This window comes from Cuculus canorus, chromosome 2, assembly GCF_017976375.1.
Source record: "Cuculus canorus isolate bCucCan1 chromosome 2, bCucCan1.pri, whole genome shotgun sequence".
NCBI lineage: Eukaryota > Metazoa > Chordata > Aves > Cuculiformes > Cuculidae > Cuculus > Cuculus canorus.
The window spans coordinates 41,151,858-41,179,856 of record NC_071402.1 but is presented as its reverse complement, the minus strand read 5'-3'; the positions used below and the strand labels follow the sequence as shown (position 1 = coordinate 41,179,856).

At 41.8% G+C, this 27,999-nt stretch overlaps 2 protein-coding genes across 4 annotated transcripts; both read right to left on the bottom strand.

The window, feature by feature from the left end:
• Positions 1-104: 104 nt before the first annotated feature.
• SDR16C5 (short chain dehydrogenase/reductase family 16C member 5) lies at positions 105-14,428 on the bottom strand. Its single transcript, XM_054057863.1, is given in 7 exon segments — positions 105-187; positions 688-812; positions 1,802-1,905; positions 3,881-4,012; positions 8,117-8,194; positions 8,197-8,305; positions 14,346-14,428. Coding segments are annotated over 7 exon segments (714 nt in total).
• Positions 14,429-20,973: 6,545 nt separating this feature from the next.
• On the bottom strand, positions 20,974-26,354 carry PENK (proenkephalin). 3 transcript variants are annotated; one of them, XM_054060620.1, is made up of 3 exons: positions 26,073-26,090; positions 25,488-25,629; positions 20,974-22,243 (listed from the first exon to the last, which is right to left on the bottom strand). In XM_054060620.1, the coding sequence occupies exons 2-3, from the start codon at positions 25,623-25,625 to the stop codon at positions 21,578-21,580; spliced, it is 804 nt and encodes a 267-aa protein (XP_053916595.1). In that variant the 5' UTR covers positions 25,626-25,629; positions 26,073-26,090; the 3' UTR covers positions 20,974-21,577. The 3 variants fall into 3 exon arrangements, with proteins under 3 accessions (XP_053916595.1, XP_053916593.1, XP_053916594.1); XM_054060618.1 differs by lacking the exon at positions 26,073-26,090 and adding an exon at positions 26,151-26,354 and having other exon boundaries at positions 20,975-22,243; XM_054060619.1 differs by lacking the exon at positions 26,073-26,090 and adding an exon at positions 26,155-26,354 and having other exon boundaries at positions 20,975-22,243.
• Between the last annotated feature and the right edge of the window lie 1,645 nt (positions 26,355-27,999).

The following is a 27,999-nucleotide window of genomic DNA, read 5'->3' as shown; positions in this document are numbered from 1 at the left end:
AACATTTTCTGTCAAAGAATAAACATGATGCCAAATTAATTTTTACTGAATTTTTTCAATTAGATGGCACTTGAGGTCTTCAGAATATTTTGATTTCAATCCTCTTAGTTCCTACTGAGTGCATTATCCAAGCTCTTGGGGATCTTGAGGCAAGATTTGAAAAGTAGTGCCAGTTTTCTAGGAACAAGACTGATGAGATAAATATTGAGTTAGCCTTATTTTTTTAAAGAAAAATATGCTTTATAAATAAATAAAAGATTAATTCATTATATGTGTTCAATAGTTCTTACATTTGGCAATAACACATTTTGCACTTTCATGATTTAAAAGGGGGATATGAATGACAGACCAAGCCAAGCCTTTTGGTGAAAGCCCATCCACCAGTGGAGACAGTTACTGGAAACAGAACTAGTCCAGTTGTTATTCCCAGTGTAGTATCCAGGGACATTTTTTTAATCTTCTAAACTGAACTACAGCTTAAGATGTATATTAGAGACAAAAGTGGGCAGAGGAATGCCATACAACTAGATTTTTAGAAAATAAAACTGTTGTTTCATCATGATTGGGTACATATAACTGGGTTGACTGCAAGAGTAGTACCTAAAGGACTGTTTTTACTAAACTTACCTGCTGATTTTGCAGGCGTATGGCAAAGGAAAGAAGTGACAGCAGATGAGTCACATACTTATATTTCTAAAGCAGGAAAATGTAAAGTCAGAGGCATGTCTAGATAAAACTTTTCCTTTTGAATGGCATACATGATCCTGCTGACTACATACTCTGCAACATAAAGAAGAAGAAGAAAGTGGTTTCTGGTGAAAAAAGAACCAAAGCATTATGAAATCATAAAACTTTACTTTTGAGATGTATTCTAATACAGAAATAATTTAATTAGATAATTTAAGAATTTTTCCCCTTCCCCTCAAGTAGTCTTGAAAAGGAGTCTCCGGTCTTCTTTGCTCCTGCTGTAATCAAAGTGGAATAAATTGAAAACACTTTGTTTGTATTGTGAATTTTGATGAATTTTATACAAGCCCTGCTCCAGCCCTAATGAAGTTAATGCCCACAGTGATTGTGGCAATGAAAAATTCCAAGCTAAGATATACTATATGCTGTTCTGCCCTCCACACACCTCCTCCTTTTCTTCTGTAGGTGTTGGGGTGACAGATAAAGAGTCCAGGCTGTTTCCATCCAGGAGAAGGCCTCACTAAGCTTAATATATGCTACTACAGAATGATGAATGGTGTAAGCACTGAAAAGACAAGATGATTGGTACTGGACTATTGTACTGGTTAATTCAGTGCCTGCAGCCTCTCCCATCACTACAATCATACAACACCAGATACTACCAGCACCACCACCAATATTCTCACTCAGAGAAGTGTGGTACCTCCTAATGCAGATAATGAGACATAATTGAGAATAGTGGGTCCTTGAGCATAATCTGAAAAGTGAAGAAAGAAATACCTGAACTTTCATCTGCAGAAAACCTGGCATGAGAAAGTGTTAGACCACCTGTATGCAGGAGTCCCTCCCACTGCACAGGTACAAGCCACATTGTCTTTCTTCTGAGGAGATAAGACAGGCTGTAGTCAGACAAGAAAATATGCAGTGAGCTCCCTGCACCACTCAGGCAATGTACCACCATCACCTTATTCAATACATTACCTCCTTTTGTATCTGCAGTCTCTTTCCCAGGTGTTCAATACGTCAGCATAAGTTGCTTAAGCTAAGCATTTATGACATCTCCAAGAAAAGTTATGAGAATGTAGATCTAATATGTAATGGCACATGACAATACTTATCTGACACTCTGTAGGCTCCCAACAATCCTGCTGCACTGAGTGTGCTGTTCAGGTGTCCATTGTTACAGGTCATTAAAGCTGGAAGAAAGGCCTTGCAAGTCTAAGAGATATACTAAAAAAACTCCTTTATAACTAGATATTCCAGAATTGTTCCATTCCAGATTAGGCTCTACAACTAGATTTGCTTTCTGGGGGTTAAATATCCCAAATGCTTAAATATTCCAGTTCTGGAGTCCTCAATGTAAAAAGGACATGGAGCTGTTGGAAGAAGGGCTACAAAGATGATCAGAGGGCTGGAGCTCCTTCCCTTAGAGGACAGGCTGAGAGGGTTGGGCTTGTTCAGCCTGGAGAAGAGAAGGCTCAGAGGAGATCATATAGCGACCTTCCAGTGCCTGAAGGGGGCCTACAGGAAAGCTGGAGAGGGGCTGTTCGTAAAGGCTTGTGGTGATAGGACCAGGGGGAACGGGTATAAACTGGAGAGGGGCAGATTTAGACTGGTCATTAGGAAGAATTTCTTCACCATAAGAATGGTGAGACACTGGCCCAGGTTGCCCAGGGAAGTTGTGGCTGCCCCATCCCTGGAGGTGTTCAAGGCCAGGTTGGATGGGGCCTTGGGCAGCCTGATCTAGTGGGAGGTGTCCCTGCCCATGGCAGGGGGGTTGGGACTGGATGATCTTTACAGTCCCTTCCAACCCAAACTATTCTATGATTCTATGATGCCCAACTGACCATCTATGTCTCTGTAAGAATTTATAATTGAGAGATGAATTTTCCTTGAATGATGGCCCTCTGTCAGAAGATTTGTCAGCATTAAAATCACGTTATTGAAAGCAGAAAAGTTTCTATTTACTCTGCCTCCTGGTTCCTCATGGTACGAGTCTGTTTGAGACTATTGGCAAAGACTTGGTACACAAGAGGGAGCTAGAAGTCCACACATCAAGGGGAGCTCAGCTGTGTGTGGGCCCTTTTTGTTACAAACAACTGCCTGACCACTGTGGCATCCCAGATCACCACTGTACATGAATCTAACTATCTAAGGAGCACACTAGCGTTTTTTGAGGGGGTAAATAAAATAAGACAAGAGCAGTAACCAAATTCTTTTTGGTGGCTTTGTGCTGCAACATCTGTTCAGAGCCAGATGTGTGTCCCTACTGCATGTTTCTGTTTGGCTGAGGGCCCACAGTCTCTGTCCTCCTGCCCTATGTGTCTTCAGAAAGGAAAGGAGAAACATCTCTCTCAGTCCCTCCGCCTCAAGTATTTGGAAGAATGATGCACCGTGGGCTGAGAAATGTGTAGAGGAACATCTGAAATGATTTTCTGTTGAGAAATGCGATTTAGTGAGGGACTTGGAATACTACATTTTTCCCTGATGCAGGCTGCTCACTCAGGCATAAAAACAACAAATGCACAGGGGGCAAGAGTAATACTCCCTCACAACGAATCCTCCTAAAGGCCAAATGAAATCCAAAATAACAGCAGATTCCTTCAGAGCTATGAAACCAAAGCAAAGATAATACATACTATCCAGATTAGTTTTCTACAAACATTAAGCAGATGGTAAACTAGGAATGAAAGCACAACCTGAATACCGATACCAATATGTGCAGCATAGAATCATTTGTGTTGGTAAAGATCGATGAGTCCAACCATAAACCTAACACTGCCAAGTTAACCACTAAACCATAGTTGTGCCTCCTTGAATGCTACGAGTCTATTAAACAAAGCCTTCTGATGCCAGCAAACATCGGGAGCAGGAAAGTCACTTGCCATCGTGTCAGCACTAACTTCAGCCTCAGCTGTTACAGACAGAGTATGTTTCATAGTACGGTTGCACACATTTTTGATTTACCAGAGTGCCCAGGCACATTTGTCTTAACGTTCCAGAAACATAGTGAGGAAACTGTCAATTTGGTGTGTTTCCAGTTACAAGATGATCTAAAAAATACATCTTCTCCTACTCAAGGCCCTTTTCCAACTTGAGTTCCCCTGGTATGTGCCACCACAGTGATTTTCACACTGCAATACTTGCCTGTACATTTTGGTCATCCATGAGAATAAAAAAAAAAATGTATTACCCAGACTTGAGAGAGGGAGTTGACTCTTAAGGTCTTTTCAAAATCTGCATCTGGAATGTCACAGAACTTTTTCCCAACCCTTATGCCAGCACTGTTGATTAGAACAGTAACATTCCTGACTTCTTTCCCAACCTGAATAAAGAAAGGTTAAACAGAAAGATTTAGAAGGTATGCTTGCCACTTGTGCTTCATTTCTGAAAATATTTAGGGATAATTGCCATTATTTATATCTCTACTGGAAACAAGTATGTAAGAACTATCGTACTGCATCAGATCAAAGGTCCATCTAGCCCCATAGTCCTTGTCTCATGTGGAAAGCAGTAAGAAAAAGACCAGGACTCTCAAGTCTCCTCCAGTGTACTCCTCAACTTTTCACACTTAGCAGCTTAGGATGTTCCTGAAAGACTTAAGGTGTCTATATCTTTGTATTTAATATATCCCCATGATTCTGGCTTCTCCCGCACAACACTCCCCCCTTCCCCCCCCCCGAAATTTATCTGATTGCTTCATGAACTCCAGAATACTTCTGGTTTCCAGAGGAACCTAAGGTAATGAGTTACAAGGCTTTAGTGTGCACTGTGAGCGTGCTTCAATTGCAACCTGAACGCCCTCTGTTTCTGGTATTGTGAGAATCCGTACTCCTCAGCCAAGCCTGTTCAACCTCTTTTCCAGATAATATCTGTGGAACAGGAAAGAATTCAGCACAGATCCCTGCGGGATACTAGTCCTTTGAATACAGAAGCATGCACGCTGAAACAGATAACATCACTTGGAGGGAAGGTCAAAATCACTATTAACTCAGTTTGGGTTTGTTATAAAATGTTTTTATTCCATGATCTGCATTTGTATCAAAGCAGATGGCCAAGGTTTACTTATAATATTAAGAATCATGAAGAGATTTCTAAGTTAAAGGCAAATAGTTATTTGATGCTGCCTGGCAGTTTGGAAATGGGTGCTTGGATCTAATGCCCCAACATGTGACCTTCCTTTGGCTCTCTCAGGGAATCTTAGTTGCCAGTGGAGACTCATTTGATGCTCCTTCAGCCATGGCAGGCTTTCTCTTTGTCATAGACAAGCAGGACTCAGATACTGGCAAATTTCCACCTGCACAAATGAATGCAAACCCAGATACTTGTTGAGTATGACAGGGACTACCCCACTCTTACTTTGCTGGGTGCATCTGTACTTTCTCCCCTCTCACAGCTTTTAATCACTATGATCCATATGATCAAAGAATCACAGAATCATTTAGGTTGGAAAAGGTCTTTAAGATTATCAAGTTTAATCATAAGCCTAAGACAACCAAGTTCACCACCAAACCAGGTCTCTAAGCACCATATCTACACATCTTTAAAATACCTCCAGGGCTGGTGACTCCAGCACTTCCCTGGACAGCCTGTTCCAGTGCTTGACAACTGTTTCGGTGAAGAATTTTTTCCTTATATTTAGTTTAAATCTCCCCTGGCACAACTTGAGGCCATTTCCTCTCATCCTATCACTTGTTACTTTAGAGAAGAGATCAACACCTGCCTCACTATGATGATCCTCTTTTTCATCACTTGGAAATATAGCAGCATTTTTTTAATCTGTCTTCCTTTGGGCTGTTTACTCATTACCCTCAAAAAGAACTTGGGAAGCCTGACTTCCGTTCACAAAAAGTCAAGCTAATTATTCTACATTATCTTCTTCTCTAAGTGTCTATTAATTCTTTTCTTTATTATGATTTCCACCAACTTGCTGTATAACAGGTTTGTAGTTTCTTGGTGTCCTCTCAAGTGCTCTTTAAAACTGGCATATTTGCTACTCTTTGTTCTTTGGTCACCTTCTGCAGCAAAACATCATCCACACATTTCTAGCTCATAAGATCCATATCTGATTTCCTTTGGAATTCCCAGGTGCCTGATCCTCAAAATTAGCTGCTACTGACTTTTCCAGTTCATTCTAAAACCTCTTCTTTATGGATCTTGATGGTATGATTTGCCTCCTAGAAAGTAAAATACGTAAGTTTTTGTGCAGTGATATCCCAAATCAAAGCAATTAATTTAACTTTTCTGTTCTTTCTTGGTCTTCTGTGTCCAAGATCAAGATTTTTCCTATTATCAATAAAAAAATTGCAAGCATTTACAAGAGTAGAGGAGAACCCTGACTGAAAAAGTCTTTCTCTAAAAAAAATTCCAGGCTCCACTCTTGCGTTCATACAAATACCTATTAAGATATTGGTACTGTTTACAATGATTCAAGATCTCAACAGCAACTCCTGAATCTGAAACAGGTCTTTGAATTTCTGCTTGTAGGTCAGTCTGTGCACTTCAGAATACTCTTTGCTAATACGGTCACAACAAACCTGGCAGGCTGAGACCCTGTGGATGATTTGGTTAATGTGTTTGGAGATTGAGAATTCCTTGAGTTCAAACAAACATTTGAGATTTTGCCCAAATAAGAAGAAACAAATAATTTCAAAATAGTTGCATCGACGGGAAAGTCCAACAGAGTAATTACTTAACAAAAGCTTAAATAAATAATTTTGGGGAATGTTTTTCCAAGAAGCAGGTAGCATTTATAGGAATAGGGATTTAATTCCAATTTAAAATGTTCTTAGAGACATTTGATCCTGGTAAATTCTAAAGTGAGTTGTTTTTTTTCTTGTAATAAGAAGATTCTAGAAAAATTGCTTTTTGATTTGTAGTATCATTGCAAATAAAGATCAAGTGTCACTTTTGAAGTACTAACCACAAGTTGCTCACATTGATTTTTCATTTCACTGGGAAGTGATAACAGACATTAAGATAGTTGAAATTACTGTGATTCTTACTCCAAAACTGCAGGAGTCGTAATCAATGTCTTACACAGTGAGGATTACATCATCTGTACTGCCCAAGTAATTGGAAGAGATGTCCATCTTGAACACTATGTGTTAAGTCAGTACAGAAAACTCAACAACTTGTACATCTCTGCTGACATATTATTATAACGTGATATATCCTTACCCACACTGTCCAAGCAATACTATGATGCCACTTGTAGTTCTTAATATCTACAAACAATGGCCCCAAATGGAATAATTTTTTTTTGTTAGTTGGCTGTGCCCCAAGTGTTGCTAACAAGTATGGATAAAACAACACCTTATTTGCTGTGAGCATGAGAATTGCAGTTCCCAGTACTTACAGATCTAGAATCCAGTGTACCATTTAGAAGTACTATTCATCAGGAGCATCTCTTGAGGAAAGACATTTACAGGCTTTCAGAGATGTGTTCAGAAATAATTAATCTGTTTTGGTTAAAATTAAAAGCAACAACTACAAAACAAAGAGCCCTCCTGACAACTCAAAGAAGATTAATGTTACAAGGCTAAAACAATCTATTGACATTCACGTATCATGGAATATTTTAGCTACTTTCTCTGATGTATGCCTTTGGACACAGAATGTCAAATATGTGAATTGAGTCATATATATAAATACATATACTGAGAATTTGACAAAGAAAGCATTTATTCTTCAATGAAGCATCAACTGAATTATAAGAGAGGTTATAGTGAGAAATATTTTCAGGCAGTATGTAGTTAAAGGTCTAGAACGTTAGTAATGTTAATTTAATGTCCAATTTCTAGACCCTCATAAGAGAATAAAAAAAGAAGTAGTTTACAAAGTCTAGATCAGCACAGCAGAAGAGTCTTATTTAAAATGGAGTCCTTCTATTCCTTACTTTTCTTCTGTATTGACCGAAAACCAAACTGAAGCAGAATCATGAATTTAACTGGAAACCAACCACAGCCTGATGATATTTCTGAAATAATGTGCCACATGGCCCTTACAGAACTACAGTTTTCTAAACAAATGGACAAAGAAAAGGACTCACCTTTACAATTTCCACTATTTTTGACAAAAAATAATTCTTGTTATTTTAAAGAAATTTTAAAGCCCAAACAAGCTAATACATGGAGCTAACCTCGGCTCTTAATCTGAAAGAGGTTACTGTCTCACAATGAAGACTGAAAATGGATAAATACAAACAGAACACCTTATACCCAGCTAATTTATTGTGAAAATAATTTAAGTTCCATCTAGAAGTTACTTGTCAAAAAAAGAAAGTTATTGTCCCTAGATGATTATTTCCATTTAGTGAACAGTACAGTTTCCAAAAGAAAAAAAAAGTGCCACTATCATATACTACTAAAAAGAAGAAAAATAAAAAGGAAATAAGAAACCAAATCAGAAGCAAGAAGGAGTATCTTACCTTGTCTACCTGTTCATAGACCTCCTGCCTATTGCTGCAGTCACAGTGCTAGGCAAACATTTATTTAGCTCCATTGGGGTTTTTTTGGCTAATTTGCTTGTTTCTTAATAACTTTCAACATGAGTGTCCCAAAGAACCACAGTTGCTTCCAAAGGAGCAAGATTTAAGGCAATGAGGTCTCCCCTCAGCCTCCTCTTCTCAAGGCTAAACAATGCCAGCTCTCTCAGCCGCTCCTTGTAAGACTTGTTCTCCAGCCCCCTCACCAGCTTTGTTGCTCTTCTCTGGACACGCTCCAGAGCCTCAACATCCTTCTTGTGGTGAGGGGTCCAGAACTGAACACAGAATTAGAGGTGCGGTCTCACCAGTGCCGAGTACAGGGGCACAATAACCTCCCTGGATCTGCTGGTCACGCCGTTTCTGATACAAGCCAAGATGCCATTGGCCTTCTTGGCCACCTGGGCACGCTGCTGGCTCATGTTCAGTTGGCTGTCAGCCAACACCCCCAGGTTCTCCTCTGTGCAGCTTTTTAACCACTCTTCCCCCAGTCTGTAGCACTGCATAGGGTTGTTGTGCCCCAAGTGCAGGACCCGGCATTTGGCCTTGTTGAACCTCATGCCATTGGTCTCAGCCCAGCAGTCCAGCCTGTTCAGATCCCTTTGGAGAACCTCCCTACCCTCCAGCAGATCCACGCTTCCACCCAGCTTAGTGTCGTCTGCAAACTTGCTGAGAGTGCACTCAATCCCCTCATCCAGGTCATTGATAAAGACATTGAACAGCACTGGACCCAGCACTGAGCCCTGGGGAACTCGACTTGTGACCAGCCTCCAGCTGGAGTTAACTCCATTTACCACCACTCTCTGGGCCCGACCATCCAACCAGTTTTCAACCCAGGAGAGTGTGCACCTGTCCAGGCCAGAGGCTGACAGTTTCTGAAGCAGAATGCTACGAGAAAATGTGTCAAAGGCTTTATTGAAGTCCAAGAAGACTACATCCACAGCCTTTCCCCCATCCAGTAGTCGAGACACTTTGTCATAGAGGGTGATCAGGTTAGTTTGGCAAGATCTGCCTTTCATAAACCCATGTTGACTGGGCCTGATCACCCTGTTCTCTTGCACGTGCTTCATGATAGCACTCAAGATCACCTGCTCCATGACTTTCCCCAACACTGAGGTCAGACTGACAGGCCTGTAGTTTCCTGGGTCCTCCCTCTGACCACTCTTGTAGATGGGTGTAACATCAGCCAGCCTCCCTCACTCCATAGTCCTTCAGCTTCCATCTAGATTTTTATAAATGTTCAGTAACATACATTTTATACATGTATGTTGTGATAATGACTATAAGAGTATTTTGTTTTCATTAGAAAAATGATACTAGCTGAACAAAGAAGTAAAGAAAACACTGGGGTGATATCAGCCTTAGAAAGGAAGGTGTCCTCCTTAGCAGAAAATGTGATCTGCTGTTTCAGAAAGCAGGCAATAAGAACGTATCCACACCATGTATATTTTCCAGTGCCATATGGCTGAACCCACACAACATATTTTCATTTATCAGCAAATCATAAAATCATATAAATATAGAACATTTTGGGTCGGAAAGGATCTTAAAGATTGTTTAGTTCCAACCCCTCTGCCATGGGCAGGGACACTTTCCATTAGACCAGGTTGCTCAAAGCTCTGTCTAACCTTGCTCCTGGAATGAGTCATCCATGACTTCTCTAGGCAACCTGTTCCAGTGTCTCAGCAACCTTGCAGTAAAAAATTTCCTCCTAATATCTAATCTAAATCTCACCTATTTCAGCTTAAAACCATTGCCCCTCGCCCTGTCACTGCACTCCCTGATAAAGAGCCCCTCTTCAGCTTTCCTGTAGCATTCTTCGGGTACTGGAAGATCACTATAAGGTCTCCCCAGAACCTTCTCTTCTCTTCTCTTCTCTTCTCTTCTCTTCTCTTCTCTTCTCTTCTCTTCTCTTCTCTTCTCTTCTCTTCTCTTCTCTTCTCTTCTCTTCTCTTCTCTCTTTTCTCTTCTCTTCTCTTCTCTTCTCTTCTCTTCTCTTCTCTTCTCTTCTCTTCTCTTCTCTTCTCTTCTCTTCTCTTCTCTTCTCTTCTCTGAACAACCCCAACTCTCTCAGCCTGTCCTCACAGGGTAGATGCTCCAGCCTTCTGATCAAGTTAAACACTTCCTACTATAGATCATAAATTACTCTTCTCCAGATTGCCCACTTCTTGGAATGGGAATAAAAACGGAGATTATGATCATGAACATCTCTCTATAAAACAGTGAAGCCACCTGATAATCATTATTTTGCATGTTTAAAATGGTAGTTGATATGCTATCCAGCTTTAAAACTAAAGTCCTGCACCAGTGTAGTGTCAGTATTTATTTTTCCAAGACTGAAAACCATGTTCCTACTTAGGCCCATGAGACTGTTCTTTTCCTGTTATTTTCTCAGCTTGTCTCTATCAGCGTGACAACTTCCGCACACTGTTAATGTGAAAAGGCAAATGAAGAGAACGCTGTTTATTTGTGGTACTTTGCATTTTAAATAAACGATTCTTAAGGTCTTTTCTTGTTTATCAGCAAGTCATAGAAGAAATTGAAAGTGGTTCATCACTCCTGAGAGTGATGAATTGAGTGACTGCGAGCAGCTCTGCAGAGAAGGACTTGGGGGTGGTGGTTGATGAGAAGCTTGACATGAGCCAGCAATGTGCGCTCACAGCCCAGAAGGCCAACCGTATCCTGGGCTGCATCAAAGAAGATTGGCCAGCAGGTCTGTGATTCTGCCCCTCTATTCCTCTCTTGTGAGACCTCATCTGGAGTATTGTGTCCAGTTCTGGAATCCTCAACATCAGAAGGATATGGAGCTGTTGGAACGGGTCCAGAGCAGGGCTACATTCATGTATTATCAATATGTAAAGCTTAAAACTCTACTGCCAAAAATGAATAGATATAGTAGAATGAGATTATTTTATTTAAGTGCTGCATGAAAAACTATATACTATATTACCAGGCAGCTGAATGACTTGTGTCTGTCTTTTTAAAATGTAATATAAGCCATTTGCATGCTGCAGAGATGTGCCGAACAAATGCATTGATAACTACAGACAAATGAAGCGGTATTTGAGTATTTTCTGACAAAACTAATTTATACAGACTCTAATCGTGCTTTAGATCTCTGCTAACTTTGTAAGAGAATTTTATTTCAGACACTCAAAAATAGTTTGATATTGTACCAGTGTGTCCTGGTTTTGGCTGGGGGTGCACAAGAGATTGAAAGGGTATGTGGCTGGGATATCTAGCCACAACTGACCAAAGGGACATTCCACACCACATTATGCCATGCTTAGCACATGAAGCTGGGGGGAATGTTGACTGGGGAGCTGCTCAGGGACAGGCTGGGCATTGGTCAGTGGGTGGTGAGCAATTGTTTTTCATTTGCATCACTTGTCTTTCTTGGATTTTATTTCTCTATGTCTTTTTATAATTATTAATTATTTTATTTCTATTTTTAAGCTTATTTCTTATTTCAACCCATGAGTTTTCTCACTTTTACTCTTCCAATTCTTTCCCCCATCTCACCGGAGCTGATCAAGTGTCTGTGCAATGCTTAGTTGCCAGTTGACATTAATCCATGACACAGTGCTAACAGTTAGTATAGCTGTGTAGATCATATGGTCAAGTAATTTCTATTCACATATTTGGAGAAACAAAAGAAATTCAAAGATGCCTAATGCCTACAAAAAGGAGAAGTATTCAGCACAGGTAAGGAATGGTGAGGGAAAGGAGTTCTCTGCATGTCACTAATATTCAGTGATATTAGTGAACTGATATTATTAAAAGGAAAAAAGACCAGATCTATCAGGGCCTGGAAAGAAGTTTATAGCTTCCCTTTGTGATACTCAGTTTAGTCATGTGACTAAATGTAATCCAGTATGGGACATGAGTAACCCACTTATCCACATTAGTAATCCACTATGGGACATGAGATAAATCAAATATTGGAATCCCTTATTACAAAGGATACGCAGCAATCTTAGCTCTTCAGCCCTTCTTTAATAATTTTAGCTTTCAGAAGAGCAGGGAAAATCCAAATTATCTCCTAAGTGTCTGTGTCAAAACATACTTTTTATCCATAGAAGTTAAAAGTATCAGTTTGAAATCTTAGTAGATAGCTGAGTTTTAACCTAAACAAAATCAAAGGAGGCATTTTACTAATTCATCAAAAGGTAATTAAATTCTCAGCACAAATTTAATGTACCTCATGGATCTGTGTGTATTATCTCTAACAGCTTTGGCCAAACCTCAGGACTACAATAGAGCACCCAGGAGGGAATACATTCTGCAGTGAACCTGGTCATTTCTACCTCGAGATGAAATTGATAAGGGCTATGAAGGAAGAGGCTGTGCACTCTGTAAATGAAGAGTAACAGGAATCCCAGCTCACAAAACTTGGATATTGTATCCTGGATCAAAGCATGAGATCCTTTCTTTCCAGGGAATAGTAGGGAGCAGAGAGGACCTTCTTTCCTATGTTTTTTTCCTTACTTCTAATTGGTTCAATATACTTCATCTTGTGATCGAGAGGTGTTCAGATATGTTATCTGTGATAGTACAATCATGGCTAGTGTGAGTCAGCCAGGGCACCAGTGCTTGTCCAGGGCTTCTCTCCAGGGAAAACAGACAGCTGATAGTACCGTCCCTGAGGAAGAGGGCACAAAACCTAAAAACAATCAAGGATTTCACCTAAAAACAATCAAGGATTTAAGATGCAGAACCCCTAGAAAAGTGTGTCATTTGGAAAAAAATATACTGTTGACTGTACTCTTCACAAGGAAGAAGCCAGGCATCCTGGAGACAAGTTTAGGCAAATAAGCAGAGGACAAAATGATAAAGTTTTCTCTTGTATATAGTCAGGTCAATAAGAAAACTGGCTTTGCTTTCCAGGGTGAAATGGCCATATTCCCCAGAAGAAGCAGCTGAGGAGGAGAATGATGTATTCTGTAAGTTAGTCAGGCATACAAAGTCTTTTCTTATGTAGTCTGACCAGTTCTATCCATCAAATTTTGTTCCCTGGCCTCCAACTAACTGGAAAGACTGAAATGATTTATGACTGTGAAAGTATATATTCTTTTCTCTCTTTAACTCTTCTTAGCTTTAATGATAAGCAGGTGGGCTATTTCACTAGGATGGGTTGTTTATTTGTATATGGATATAATGGTACTTGAACATACTCTAATAATTTGCCATTCTTTTTGTATAATGAAGAAATCGTCTCTTATATTGGTGATAGTAGTGCTGAGGACTACAGATGGAGTCCTCTCTGATCTCATTGAGCCTGACTGAACAGTACCCAGTATCGCTGTGCCACTGTAGAGCCAAACAGTTGTGGGTGTGGGAAAGAAAAGGAAAATATTCCTGCTCAGGAAGGACTGAGACCAGGGACTCTGGACTCCAACAGCAGTAGAGACAGGACAGAGCAGAGGGCAAAGGGGGGATGTGCTGATGGACTGGCACTCAGACAAGCTGCTATGCTTTATGCTAGCTGGAGCTTTCTCAAGGAGTCACTCCATCCATCAAACAAACTTTAACAATCAAATAGTATGAAAATCACTAAATGGACAATAATGTTACCCAGAAGCAGTACAACCAGGAGCCCAGAACAGCTGGAGGGCGCTAAAAGTGACAGAACCACAGAAGATCTCAAAGCTGTTGAGGAATTTGAGGGGTGAGTGTCCTGAGTAGTGAGGGATATTATTCAAAAAGTTATTTCCTCTAAGCATTTTTCTTTATCTACTGCTATGTCTATTTATTTTGCCTCAGGCTAAGCTTAGCGATTTAATTGCTCTTTTCATTAAGATATTGAGGAAACTGAGTGGTGATAGTATTCACCTTTACACAAAGAAGGTAAAGTAGATATGATGGCATATTGCCATTTTTTTTTTTGCCAAACCTCACCAGTGACTTTAGCCTTTTGAGGACCCACAAGGATTGGTGTTGGAAAAGTGAAGGCTGGTGTATTTAAAAGTCATTGGCAGGTGCTACGTGTTGTGTATGGTCATGACGCTGTGAACAGATTGAATTTATGCAGTGCTGGTGCAACTGCATGATCACTGAACAATTTAGAGGGAGAAGCATTTACTTCTGAACCTCATAAGCTAGCCTGAGAACCCCATTTAAGTAATTTTGGTCTCAATTATTACAGAGAAACCTGGGTGTGAAACATCTCCCATACCTTGAGTCTGTTGATTGCCACAGCTTGGCAAGAAAAATTGAAGCACGCATGGGCTCCTGTGGGAGTTTTTTTGCTTTGACCATTTTCCACTGCTTCTATTCAAATGGAAGCTGACAGCTTTTGTTTTATTTTTTTTTTATTTTCTGACTGATGGGAAGGGAATGAGTTAATAATTTTCTGAGAATGGCTTTGTCACATTAACTGTGTCATTAGTTGTCATAGTGTGACAGCTATGGCTTATTAATAAAAAAAATAAATAAGAAAGATATTCTGTGGAATCTTTTTGTACATGGAGAAATGTGGTGCAGTTGAAGTTTCAGCCCCATTTCCCACCTTTGTCAGCTAGTTATTTGCAGAGATGAAAGTGGAAATGCAGAGAAATGTGAAAGTCTCATTGTAAAACCCATTTATACTGCAGGTCATGATTGGAAAATGGTGGTGTATATGTTCTAAGAAAGGCTTATGTGGCTTATCTTCCTCAGCCGCTTTTATGAGAGAAATTCAACTCTTATTTACACTGCTTTTGCTATTGTTTTCTGCTTATGAGAGAGAAAGAGAGCTACCCGAAGAAGTGTTTTAAAATATTTTTTCCAGAAGCATTGTCTAAGAGTTCGACACAGATTCTCATAGGAGTGTATGAACAGTTTTCATTACTCAGTGTCTTGTAGTTTTATGCAGATTGGAATCAAGATGAGCTCTGGTCTGATGTCTGCACACAGATAAATGCATACATTTAAACGTAGTAAGAAAATAAGGAGTTGGTAGGATCTTTTGCTAACAGTCACTGTTGGGCTGGAGAAGCCTGTGTTGAGAAAGGGAGTAATGACAGAAAAGCAAAGAGTGAAAGTCACGTATGCCCCTGCATACCTACATACGGAGAGCTATGGAAAGGTTTGGCATGCATAATCTGTGAACAAGAATACGTCAGCCTTCTTGAGGAAGCACTGCAGTGGTTTTAACAAATTATTTAGCAGCGTGATGTGCTTTTGTGATGACTGTTTAACCTTCAGAGATTTCGTTCCATGGTTTCAGCAAGGATTACAGTAAATGCTCAATTTAGGTAAAGTCACAATCTAATTAACCAAATGCAGTCTAAATCCCTGCTGGGCCAGTAAAGATTTGTCTGTCAAATACCTCTAAGCATTTTCATTTTCTATAGCAACAGTTAATTGGATACACAACTGTCAGTTTAAATGCTTTAAATGAGGCTGATGGGATTAGTAATTGAATGCTTGGATTAATGATTTACAGCTGGCTTTGCTACCCTGTTTGTTGCTTACAGCTACCTTCATGATAGCTTCCTGCCCTTATCAGGTGGGTGCAGTAGTGGTCTGTAACTGCAATAGTTACAATATTATGATATACATCTATGATACAGCTGTGATGTGTTAATCAATGCATTCCTGCTGATTTGTACAACTATTTTTTAATGATGTGGGCAGCACAGGGTTATAGTTAGGACTGAAGGTTTCAGTTGTTCTCCAATTAGATGTACACAATAGGCTCTCTCCGCTTGGGTCAGAAAGCAAACCTCAGTGTTGTGGGTGGTGAAACGACAGCCAAGACTGTGAGTGGAAGCTAACAAAGGGATTTCTATGGTAGGATAGCAAAAAGAGTGGAAGAGATGAAGTCTGTGCACTGCCAAAGCAGCTGCTCTTGCAGAGAGACCAGACTGCAAAATTTAGTCAGGTAAAAAAATTTAGTCATCTTTAATGATGTTTGAATGGCCCATCTTGGTGGGGACTGAAGAGAAGCATGAAAGTTTTAAGATTCTGATCGGGAAGTAGTTACACTGTTCTCTGTGTGGCTTTTTACACCCCACTTCAGTGCTTTTAAAATTCCAGAAATATGGTATGCTCCTTGGGGTTGTCCCGGAACCCCATTGTAAATAAAATGCGTTCTGGGACTAGCTAATCCATACCAGGAATTTCTTCATTCTCAAAACAACCTAGGGTCAGGGAATTTAACCATTCATTTCCCTTTGAATTTGCAAATTCTGGGATGATCCTGTTAGCATAAAAAGGAATGTTGCTGTTTGTGTCCAGCTGAGCTTTGTAGTGCTTGAGGAAGAAGGCTGTAAAGAAAATTTTCTCTGGCACTGAGATGTATACATAAATTCTAGGTTATACTATGAATTTGTCATTTTGCCTTATGTGCAGGCCTCCAAACCCATCCTTAACGACAGAGAGGCCCTGACACACCACCCATTCAAACCTTTGTCTCTTGTTAATTAAGTTTCCTTCAGAATTAAAATGAGCCAGTTCGTATTTAGAGTCTATGTTAAACACAGTTTAATAATACTTATTTCAGTACATTAAATTAGAAAATGCTTTTGGTCTTATAAAGATTCTATCTTGGGAAATATCTGAAACAGCTAACAACATTGATGTTATAATTATTATAAAGTAAATTGCTATAATTATTTAGAATTAATTACAAAATAATTATTGTAATAAGAATTTTGCAGTTACTTATATTTATATTTATTGTATATCATACTACATACCCACTTACCAGAAACCTCTCCTTCCCTCCCCTTCCTCCCCCTCCCCAAAAATTCAAGGTTATGCCTGCATATTTCGGCTCAGAGAGTATGCCAAGTTCATCTGAGATGTGGGAATGGCTCTATGACCTTTTCTCATTGCCTGAAGATTTAAGCTTAGGTTTTCATGCAGAGCTCCTCTGCACGCAGTTTAGTATTCAGAAGTCATTCTATTCATCAGCTTCTCTCTCCCTCATGATCTGCTACTGTATGTGAACCCCATTTGGTTCAGGACATCCTTTTTTAGTTTTTGGCTTTCTTCCTCTATTTAGTTCCTGTTAAAAAGCCCAACTCATCCTTCCTTAACTAGGCGGCTTTTTTTCTTCCTATTCTTCCTAATACAGAGTCATTAATGTCTTTGACTGGTCTAGAGCCTTCCAGCAATTACTTTTTGTATTCAGTTTTTATTATACTTAGTATTCAAACTAGCGATACTACATGCGATTATACTGTGGAATATTGATTGCTGTGTAAAAATGCCAAGTCAATGATAAAAGCCAGAGAAAGGAAATGCAAAATCTGGCTTTTGGTCTCAGGATGACATTTCTTCTTTCAGAATACTCTTGCAATTAATTTTCTCTCCTTTCTGCTTTTAATTTGTATAAAGCAATACAGCTGTTTCAATAAAAACAGCTGACCCTGGACAAAACCTGCTGGAAAACCCTGCCAAGCAGCTATCACCCTGCCCTGAGGCTGTCACCTTGCCCTGGAGAGATGTTCTGGTAGAGGCAAGTGGTGGAATCCAACATGGCGAGGGAGGAGGTGGCAGTCACAGAGTGACTTAGATGGGTGCAAGGAGGTTCAGCCCTGTGTTAGTGGCTAGTGTCCTCTTTTCCTCTGAGGTGCAATCCTGGAATCTCCTGATTAGCTCCTTACTGTGAGGAGCATCACTGGGGTTTGCACACACAGGTGTCTGCCCCATGTCCAAGCTGTCCCAAGATACCCTTAAGCCCTTCTAGGTCATAGCAGAGTGACGTTTCCCTTGGGAAATCATTTCCGTCAACTTCTCTGTAAGTGAAGAAACAATTAAACAAAAGGAAATGCTTTTACACCCCCAAGTGTCGAGGTGAGCTGGGACAGGCCCTGGCCAAGGGAGCTGTGGGGACTGTGTGGTGCTGGTGACCCAGGCAGTGCCTTTGCCACTGTCCCCAGGGTTGTGACAAGCCTGTTCCTATCCCAGTGACAGGATTTATGTGAATTTCTCCAGCGTTGTAGGTTATGGGTGAGCTTGCTTATTCTCAGTGGTCTCACATGCAATGCAGGAGGCAGACAGGATTAATTTGGGGCTGGAATTTGAGCTTTCCTGGATTCCTTCATCTGGGGTTGCTGCAGCAATGGTGTCCTTGTAGTGCTGGGCTTGGTCCTTACTGGGCTGAACCCATCTGTGGCCATCTGAAAACAATGTTCCTGAAGGCAGGGGCTCAGTGGCTGGAGCCCTTGTCTCCTATGGGGATGGGTGGTGTCCCCAGGAGGGGAGTTGGCATGACCATCCAAAACCATCCTACTGAAGGACATCAGCTCTGATGCAACAGCATTTTGTGGGAATGAGATGGTTTGGGTGGGATGCTGAAAGATTTTGCTGTGATGACAAGGGAACAAATGGGCTTGGAAATGCCCTGATGGGCTCTAGTGCTGCCCTTAGCAGTGTCCTGCTCCCAAAAAGCTCTCCTTTGCCATGTCCCTTTAGCTACAGGCAATCTTGTTGAAGTCATTGCTGCCCCCTCCCTCGAGGTGTTCAAGGCCAGGTTGGATGGGGCCTTGGGCAGCCTGATCCAGTGGGAGGTGTCCCTGCCCATGGCAGGGGGGTTGGACCTGGATGATCTTTAAGGTCACTTCCAACCTAAACCGTTCTATGATCTTCTGTGTTCTTGATCTTCTGATGAAGAGGCAGTCTGAGGAATTTACTGTAAGAGGAAAATTAGGGCACCCTTTCAGGACCTGGACCTTTTTCATCTCCCAGCCCAGTGGACCCTATCTTCAACTTTAGTTTTAATTTGTGATTTAGTAAAGTGGACTTCATGTAACTTTGCTTGATTCACTGGCACATTTTGAGTTGATTTAATCTGAAATGTTAATTACTGAGAATGTTAGAACACTTTAGTGTCAGAGACACCCTGAGTGACGGCATAATGGAAAGTCATAAGAAATTCCATATCAACAGAAGGAATTAGATATTATTCTAACTCCACATCTTTTAAATTATGATGTTTAAAGCAAGAAAGTGTTGGACTGAAAAGAATGAGGACTATGCAGCTTTGCTGTTTCATTCAGAGAATCAAAGTCACATCTCCCTTCCATGTACATTGCTACCTGCCTATCCAGCCTTGGAAGAGACTTAGTCCTCCACTTTCCTTGCCCTCATTCCTGTTTTGGGCTGCATATCCCAGTTAGGTGTTCATATAAAATACTTTTTTTACTATATAAATTGACATAAATGGGAAGGTTAGTAGATCAAAATGCTTCATTCTTCGAGATACACACTAGGTCTCCAGAACTTTGTGAGTTTTATTCCTCAATAAATCACCAATTTTTTGTTAACTGTGAAGGATGGGTGACAAATGGTAAACTTTTTGTATCATCAAGTACAACAATGCCTGTTTTAGTTAGAAGGCTGGCAAGAGACTCTCTTTGAAGTAGAGTAAGAAAGTTCTAGGGAAAATAAATGTTGATGTGAAAGACTAAGGATGCAACTGCATTGTGCCTGAGACTAATGGTCCAGTTTTGCTTGCAACATGCTGCCATTTTATTTCTTTCTGGAGTGTATGTTTGAAGTAAATCTGTTGCTGACACCTGCATCCCATGCATGGTTTTGCGCTGCAGAGCAGGCTCAGTGTGCACAGCCCAAAGTCCTTGTGGATGAAGCATTCCAGTGGTGTGTTCCGGGAGCCTAACTGATGTCCTCCAGCCACTAGTAGGCAGGTACTATGGATGTAAAGAATAGCAATACGACTTTTCCTGTGCCTGGTGGCATCTTGAAGATTTCCCTAGAAAGCTAATAAGGAACACAACTGAATCCTGAAGAGACCATCTATGGAAGGATCTTGCAGACATCTGTATTTTTTTGTGTTTTAAATTTTGATATTATCAATTCTGTACAACATGAAAGGTAAAATAGGTGTCCTGCTTTTTACTAAAACAAAAGGAACATCTTACAGTTTATGAGCTCTTCAGCAGAACGTGGGCCACTTCAGATCACCTTTATCATCCTCTAAGGGTCAAGCCGAAAATCATCACAACTAATTGCATGTGATGAGGCTTTAAGCACATATTTAAGCACAGCTTAATTTTCAAAATTCCTCAGTGCCTAAAAGATTCCACTGACTTGAACTTAAAGAAAAGTCAGACCCTTAATTTGCCTCTTGTGTCAGTAAGTAGTGCTGTGCAAGACTGAAATAGATACTGAATGCAGAGCCAGATTGTTTTAGAGATCTAGCTCCCACAAAATACTTAAGCAAAAATCATTTATCTAAACAGGTTTGAGGATTTTGATTGTAGAAACTTTAAACTATCATGTTAATTTAAATGTGAAGTAACCACTACCTAGCAGCGGTGGATAGGAGAAAACAGCTCACAGACTAAGGGGGCAATTAGAGTTATGAAAGAAGTCCACATTGGGATGGGAGCTGATCTTCGTGACCCATACAAATGCCAAAGGATCTATAATGTCGGTGATGTTTGTGTTGCGTTTTCTGTTTGTTCTCAAATTTACTTATAATGCCTTTTTTTTTTTCCCCCAACAGAAAAGACCGACCAGCAGTTTCCAATAATTCAGTAGTGCCGAAGTGATTTATACCAGCTGAGGAATGAAACACAAAGCTGTTCCATGGTAAACTGTTTGTCAGGTGCTATGTACAATTATGATTTTGAAATGTTTCTATGCCATTTTGGGTCACGCTTATTTTGCACAAACTGACTTATTTTTTGATTTTAGTGTTTATGAATTTCAGGATAACATACAATCCTATATTGGATGGATATAAAAGGTGTAATTAATAAAATGTGGCATTGTGTTGTGCACAGGAGAAATGTTTTTAAATTTCATGCTTTAAACGAAAAACACTTAGAATTTTTTTCATGGAAATCGGCTGAACATTATGAATTATATATTTAGGCTTTAAACATTTATTCTGTTAACCGGTTAAAATGAAAGCAGTTACAGCAAATACAGCTATATTCACTTCAGAGCATATTTATTATTCTAGTATTCCAAGAAATTGAGAAAACTAGAGACAAAAATGTGTTTCAGATGTTGTGTGTGCAGTACAAATTCTGTAATTAGAAAAAAGACCTTGGCATTGCTCTGATTGCTTAAAGAAAAATTGAGATGATGTTTGATTAAATGACTAAAAGAAAACAAATAACATTTCAGAATGTATGCAGTTAGGATGAAGAATTTATTATATAGACACTGTTAACCAACTCTACTGCAGATGTACTTCCTCTTTAAAGGAAGTGAATACAGTAATCAAAATAGTTCTAGCATGGAAACTACAATACAGACTGAAACTTCACTAAACCAGAAATTAGTTATTTGACTTGAAAGAACACAGAACCTGAAACAACAAATCACAGGTTGCATCATTAACCAAGGACAGTAAAAAACTGTACAGTACAAGCAACACATTACAATAAGTTATGACCGATAAGGCAGTCTTTCTCATTTAGGACAAACGAGGTAAAAGGAAAGGTATTAAAATCGCATAAATCCACCATATCTCTTTTCCATTTCTGGGACTTCTTTGGAATAAGTTTCCCCATCTTCTTCTGAAGGGAGAATGGAGTCGGCGAAGCGCTTAAGAAACCCACCATATCGTTTCTGGTAATCCAGCCACCATTCTGGCCTACCCACTCTTCTCATGAAACCACCATATCTCTTTTGCAGCTCTTTGGCTTCATCTTCTAATTCGGGGCTGCGCTTTATGCTTCTCATGAAGCCTCCATACCTTTTGCTGACATCCCCGTCGTTTTCATTTATCTCTCGGTAATGCCCTGCTTCAGGACTATCCCCTGCTCCTAGAAGCTCTTTCAGCAGATCAGAGGAATTAGCAAGGGCATCATCATCTGAGTCTTTCTTCATAAACCCTCCGTACCTCTTAGCTAGCATTTCTCCTCCATTAGCTTCATCCTCTGGTTCTACCCGATACAGCTCATCCATTTTCTTCATGAACCCCCCGTATCTTTTCATGAAGCCTCCGTACTTCTTTGCAAGCAAATGGTTCTCATCCAGCTCTTTCTTGTCTCCTGGAGCAATGTTGGCATCCTCAGAAAGATCCAGCTTTGCCAGCTGCAGGAGCTCCTTGCAAGTCTCCCAGGCTTTGGCAGTAGGTAGCTTTCCTTCACATTCTAGTGTACATGCCTGAAAAAATGGATGTGGTTTGCTGAGAACAATTTGATAGTAACAAGTATCTCACTGCCACTTTCTCTTAGCTTTACTTGTTTTCAAAAGGCCACAAGTGAGCCTCTTCTTCTGAGTGGCTTAGAAGGGCTACTCTTTATGAACAGCTGATTTGGTACCTGTCTGTTCTGAAGTTCTTCATGTTCCTATCTGAAGGACACATTACTCTCCACTCTGAGACAGAATACTGGACAAGATGGATCATGGGAACTGTGCGTCAAGGCTGCCTTTGTGTTTCTGTTTCTGCCTTTACACATCTACAATACCTGCACCTGCCTTACACCTAGGTGGGTTCTTAAGACATTTTTGGTATTAACTAATGGTAAGCTAAAAACCAATTGTAGTTTGCTTCACAATGAAAGTAGAAGAGGATTTAAACTTCTTAATTGAAAGTAGCATTCAAAAATTTTTGGAAATAAATGACAGCGCAAATAAAATATCACTGTTGCTAAGAATTGAGCTATATTGTACTGCTCGATATCTTTGACACACTGCACAGCTCTACTTCTATCCACTGTCATTAGGTTATCTTTGTGGAACAGGTCTTTCAAATGTGTACCAATACAAATGTAGGAATACAGGCTTTCTTAGGTAGAATCAAAGTTCCGGTTTTATTATTTTGCGTAGAAAGTAATGACAATCAGAAAGAAGGAAAAATTCGTAAGCTGTATCGCTTCTGATTATAATCAAAAATTTTGAGGCTAAGAGATAAACAAGGTAGTACCTGTATGCATATCTTGTAACCTGTCATGTAAAAGAATAATATATATATTAGCTTCTACTCTCTCTGTTGTGTTAGGAGAATTTCCTTCTTGTGAAGCCACACTCTTCATTTGCAAAAAAAAGGCGAATCCAGCAGTTTTCCTTCTTGTCCATATTTTTCATACCACAATGATAAAAAAAGAAATCGGTATTTTCAACAAGAGAAACACTTATTCTGCATATGGATGATGTTTTCTAAGGACCCTAGCACAGTTTTCTCTAATAGCTAACTGACCAGCTCTCTACCTCTGTCCTTACCTTTGAGCCTGAGAAATTTATATGTGGTTTTGATACAATCACAAGAAAATTAAAGGCATCTATGTATTTTGCAACAATAATTTATTTTTAAAAGCACTACATGCTTGTTGTTATGTATCATAGTTATGCTATAAAGAGAACGTGATCTCTGCCTCAGCCTGACTTTGAAATTCCTCTAAATCAAAGCAAGAATAGGTCGTTCCCATCCTTTTCCCTTCTCAATTAGTTTAAAGAACTGCCTGTGGCCAAATTAACATAAGCCGTCTCATAAGTGTGAATGATCAGGAACAATGTAATAGATCTTGTATCTTACAGATACAGTGTGATAAAATCAGTTGATATTACTGGATGCTAGTATCTGGAAAATTTTGTTTCTAGAAGCTGTTTGTAGCTGTACAAGGAATATACTGTACTGCACATTGCTTCTTTTCCCACTTCATCTAGTAAGCGTTGTCGTGGAATGGGACTTTTTCCTGAATAAATACTGAAGGTGTACAAGAGAACATGGACACCTACAACATATATTCCAAAAAGCTCATATACCTCCCTCTGAAAGAACAAACACTTCCCTCCACCCCTAGGTTGATATTAAAGTTTGACTAAAAGCTAATGTAAGCAAAAGTATAGGGCACCGTTTTACCAGCCATCCTAAGACTATTGTCCTGATAAACTTGCTTGGAGTAAGCAGAAGTACTCAGTGATTCCTAACCTTGTGTAAGAATAGGGTACAGTCCTTCTTTTTGTGTGGCCCCAAATAATCATTGACATCATAGAAACAAAACTTTTCATCGTTCAGATGCAGTAGGAGCGTGATGCCTCAATACACATCTATTTGAGACTAGGAACCGCAGCTACTGCTGGCAAAGGACTCAACAGTCTGAGTTCCCCCTTTTTTCAGGGAGGGCTGACGCAACCCAGAGTTTTGCTGACCCCGATTCTTACATTTCAAGATGAGTTGTCTCTGTGACTGTATTTTTAAATAATTTCAATATCACTGAAATTATCGACTATCACCTCTTCCCCCCCCTCCTCCCATTCTGGAGAGCTTTTAGCATGATTTGTCGCATGAGATGCTGTCAAAGTGATCTTTTATGGGCAAATTCCTAACACTGTGCAGCACTGTGAAAAGAGAAAGGAGCAGCGGGAGGTATTGCTACTCAAACAAGACTTGAACCCCACTTATCCGTGATATCCAGCCAAGTTTTCAGGCAGAACTGCTGCTTTCCAGCTCGACAGCCATCCTTCCCAGAGAGAGCTCATCCCATCGGGGACGATCTCCATCTCGCGTCCCTCCCGGCTTCTCCCTGCCCTGCTGGGGCTGAAGCTCCAGTGACTTCTCTTTTCAGTGCACAGCTGCCTTCTCCCGGATTTCCCTTACGTTTTCCCTTGGCTTTTTCCTTTCCTGAGGCTGCCTTGTGAGGCGTACATTCCTCCGGCCCCGCAAGCCACCCCAGGCTGATGGGCAGCGGGAGGGATGGGTGAGCCGGGTTTGTGTCCGGACCCCCTTTCCCAGCACCGTAGTTCTTCAATTTAAAGTACATTTTCCCCCTTCCTGGTGTGTTTCTGGGAGCACTCTCCCCAGCCCTCATTCTGCTGAAGTGAACAAGCCGTACCCTTCACTTTTCCTTCTTGAGACAGGCCCTTTTCATGTGAATGTTCTGCTCTGGGTTTGCTACGCTTGGAGTTCATAATTTCCGAGCGTGAGTGATGGGACCAGTACACTGTATGTCAGCTGAAATTTCATTAGGGCATTAATGCACAATATCTCCCCTGGAGGAGAAAGACACCTCAATTTATACCTTCTTAGATCTCATTTGCCTTTCCTAATGCTGCAGTACGTGGTTGTCACACGCTTCTCTGGTAACTGAGATGCGGCCAGGTCTTCATACTTCAGAACTAACACGAAATCTAGTACTATTATTGTATGAAAATTGTGCTTTCTGCCACCTGTTAGTGTTTACATCAGCTACCTGACTCAGATTAACGATGCTGAAATGACTGTCTGGAGTGTCGGGACGCCCTTTCTCCCCTTCTTCTCGCTCCGTTTCCCGCTCCACCCTCCAAAACCGAGTCTTCCAGTCGACTCCGGACGTTTTGCCTATAATTTTTCTCGTTTCCTTCCTTGCCCCCCTCCCCTTTCGCTCCCTCCCAGAGGCGGCGCGGGGCCGGCCCCGCTCCCGCTTACCCAGGGGTGGATGCCGGCGCGGGGTCCCGGGCGGAAGGCGCAGGCGGCGCAGTCGCGGCCGCAATCCGCCCGCGCCCCGAGGAGCAGGCAGGAGCTGAGGGCCAGCACCGAGCAGCCGAGTCTCAGGAGCAACGCCATGGGGCTGCAAGAAGGAGAGGTCAGCCGGCAGCCGCCTGCCCCCCCCAGCTCCCGTCCCCGGCACTGCCTCCCCCCGCGGCTTCGGGGCACGAAAACGCGGCACAAAATTGTTTAAAACCAAATCCCGGGGCGCGCGCAACTCCCGTAACTCACACCCACTGGTTTTGCAGCCGGGGGGGCTGCGTTTGCGAAGTAAAGGGGCGCTTAAAGGTAAGTAAGCGCTTAAGGCAAGCGGGGGCTTAAAGGCAAGCGGGGGCTTAAAGGCAAGCGGGGGCTTAAGTAAGCGCTGAAGTCAAGCGGGCGCTCAGGGCAATGGAGCTGCTCCCGGAGAGCAGGAGCGGACCCGAAAGATGAAGCGACCAGAAACTCCCGTTTGGTGCAAACCGCTCGTTCCCAAACGCTTTATGCCGCCCTTCCCGCAAATCCCTTGCCCGGGTAGAGCCCCACCGGCGCGGTACGGCAGGTGGTGCCGGGCAGGGTTTCCCCGACGGCCGCCCCGGCAGAGCCTCCCCGCTCCTCACTCACACACACACAGGCTGCCCTCGGGGCGTCTCTCGGGACGGAGCTGCGCCTCGCTGCAGTCTCGGCGCCGGAGCCTCTGTTCTTTCTAGCGAGGCCGAGCAGCCTCTCGGAGAAACCACGGCGGGGTGGGGGGAACGGGCAGCCCGCGGGGCTGCGAGCCGAGCGGTGCGGAGCGGCTGCGGGCGGCGGCACTTTATGATTAGCGGCAGCGGGGAGAGCGCAGCCCTCCCCCAATCGCCGCCGAGGCTCCCGCTGACGCAGCTCCTACGCCATCCCCCCCCGGCGGGGCTCGGGATGGGGGTGCGCGAGTCCCTGCCGGCGCGGGACCGGCGCTGGGACGTTTGCACCGGAGGCGGTCGGGGATGAGGCATCGGTGTGAATCACACGGGGGAACAGAGGCGTCCCCCACTCCCCGGGGTGGCAGCCGCAGGTTCCCTCCAGGGTGTTGCACAGCGCAGGAGAGTGGTGTTGGGTTTGGGCGTTTGGAGTTTGGAGTGGGTTTTAGTTTTGTTTTGGTTTTTGTTTTTTTTTTTTTTTCGGTCCGCCCTGCCAAAATCCCAGGCTCCCGGTGCCGATGGTGCTGGCTGCATGACTGTATTTCCCTTCCTGGCCTCAAGTATAAAACATAGAATCATAGAATAAATAGGGTTGGAAGGGACCTTAAAGATCATCCAGTCCCAACCACCTGCCATGGGCAGGGACATCCCACCAGACCACGCTGCCCAAGGCCCCATCCAACCTGGCCTTGAACACCTCCAGGGATGGGGCATCCACAGCTTCCCTGGGTAACCTGTGCCAGTGTCTCACCACTCTCATGGTGAAGAAATTCTTCCTAATGTCCAGTCTAAATCTGCCCCTCTCCAGTTTATACCTGTTCGCCCTGGTCCTATCCCCACAAGCCTTTATGAAGAGCCCCTCTCCAGCTTTCCTGTAGGCCCCCTTCTGGTACTGGAAGGTCACTTTTTGTGCAAAGGACATTTTATTAAAGTGAGTGAGAAGATGAGGTTTTTGGTTTGAAAATATTGGAATTTCACCTGTATCTGCCTTATTTTCACAGCTTTGATGACCAAGAAAACACGAATAGGAAGCAACCAGAGGCAAAACCCCAAGCACTTCTGCAAGGTTCCCAACCCCAGTAGCTGGGGCAACTCACTCCTCTCCTCCGTTTGTCATCCTTGGGGAACTAATGTAGAGTGATGATGCTAATACCTGACACCTCTTGTTTGTAGAGGGCTCTGCCCCATCCATGCTGAGCTGTATTTCTTTGACTGTTAGAAGCCACCATCTATTTCCAGCCCCAAATTATTTTTAATTGGTTTATATTTATTTGATCTTCTTTCAGCATTGTTCTTCAGTTTAAAGTGCATGTTTCCCCTTCCTGGTGTGCTTCTGGGGTGGAAGCACTCTCCCCAGTCCTCATTTTGCTGAAGTGAACAAGCCGTACTCTTCACTTTTCCTTCTTGAGACAGGCCCTTTTCATGTGAATGTTCTGCTCTGGGTTTGCTACGCTTGGAGTTCATAATTTCTGAGCGTGAGTGATGGGACCAGTACACTGTATGTCAGCTGAAATTTCATTAGGGCATTAATGCATAATATCTCCCCTGAAGGAGAAAGACACCTCAGTTTATACCTTCTTAGATCTCATTTGCCTTTCCTAATGCTGCAGTACATGGTTGTCACACGCTTCTCTGGTAACTGAGACGTGGCCAGGTCTTCATACTTCAGAACTAACACAAAATTTAGCACTATTATTTTATGGAAACTGTGTTTTCTGCCACCTGTTAGTCTTTAAGTCAGCTACCTGACTCAGATTAACAATGCTGAAATGAATGTCTGGATTGTCAGAAATATA

Excerpts from the sequence above, each read along its gene's own strand:
- PENK (XM_054060618.1), bottom strand. The coding sequence starts at position 25,625 with ATGGCGTTGCTCCTGAGACTCGGCTGCTCGGTGCTGGCCCTCAGCTCC. Across the intron at positions 22,244-25,487 it reads GCGCCGGCATCCACCCCTGG|GCATGTACACTAGAATGTGA; the intron begins GTAAGCGGGAGC and ends CCATTTTTTCAG.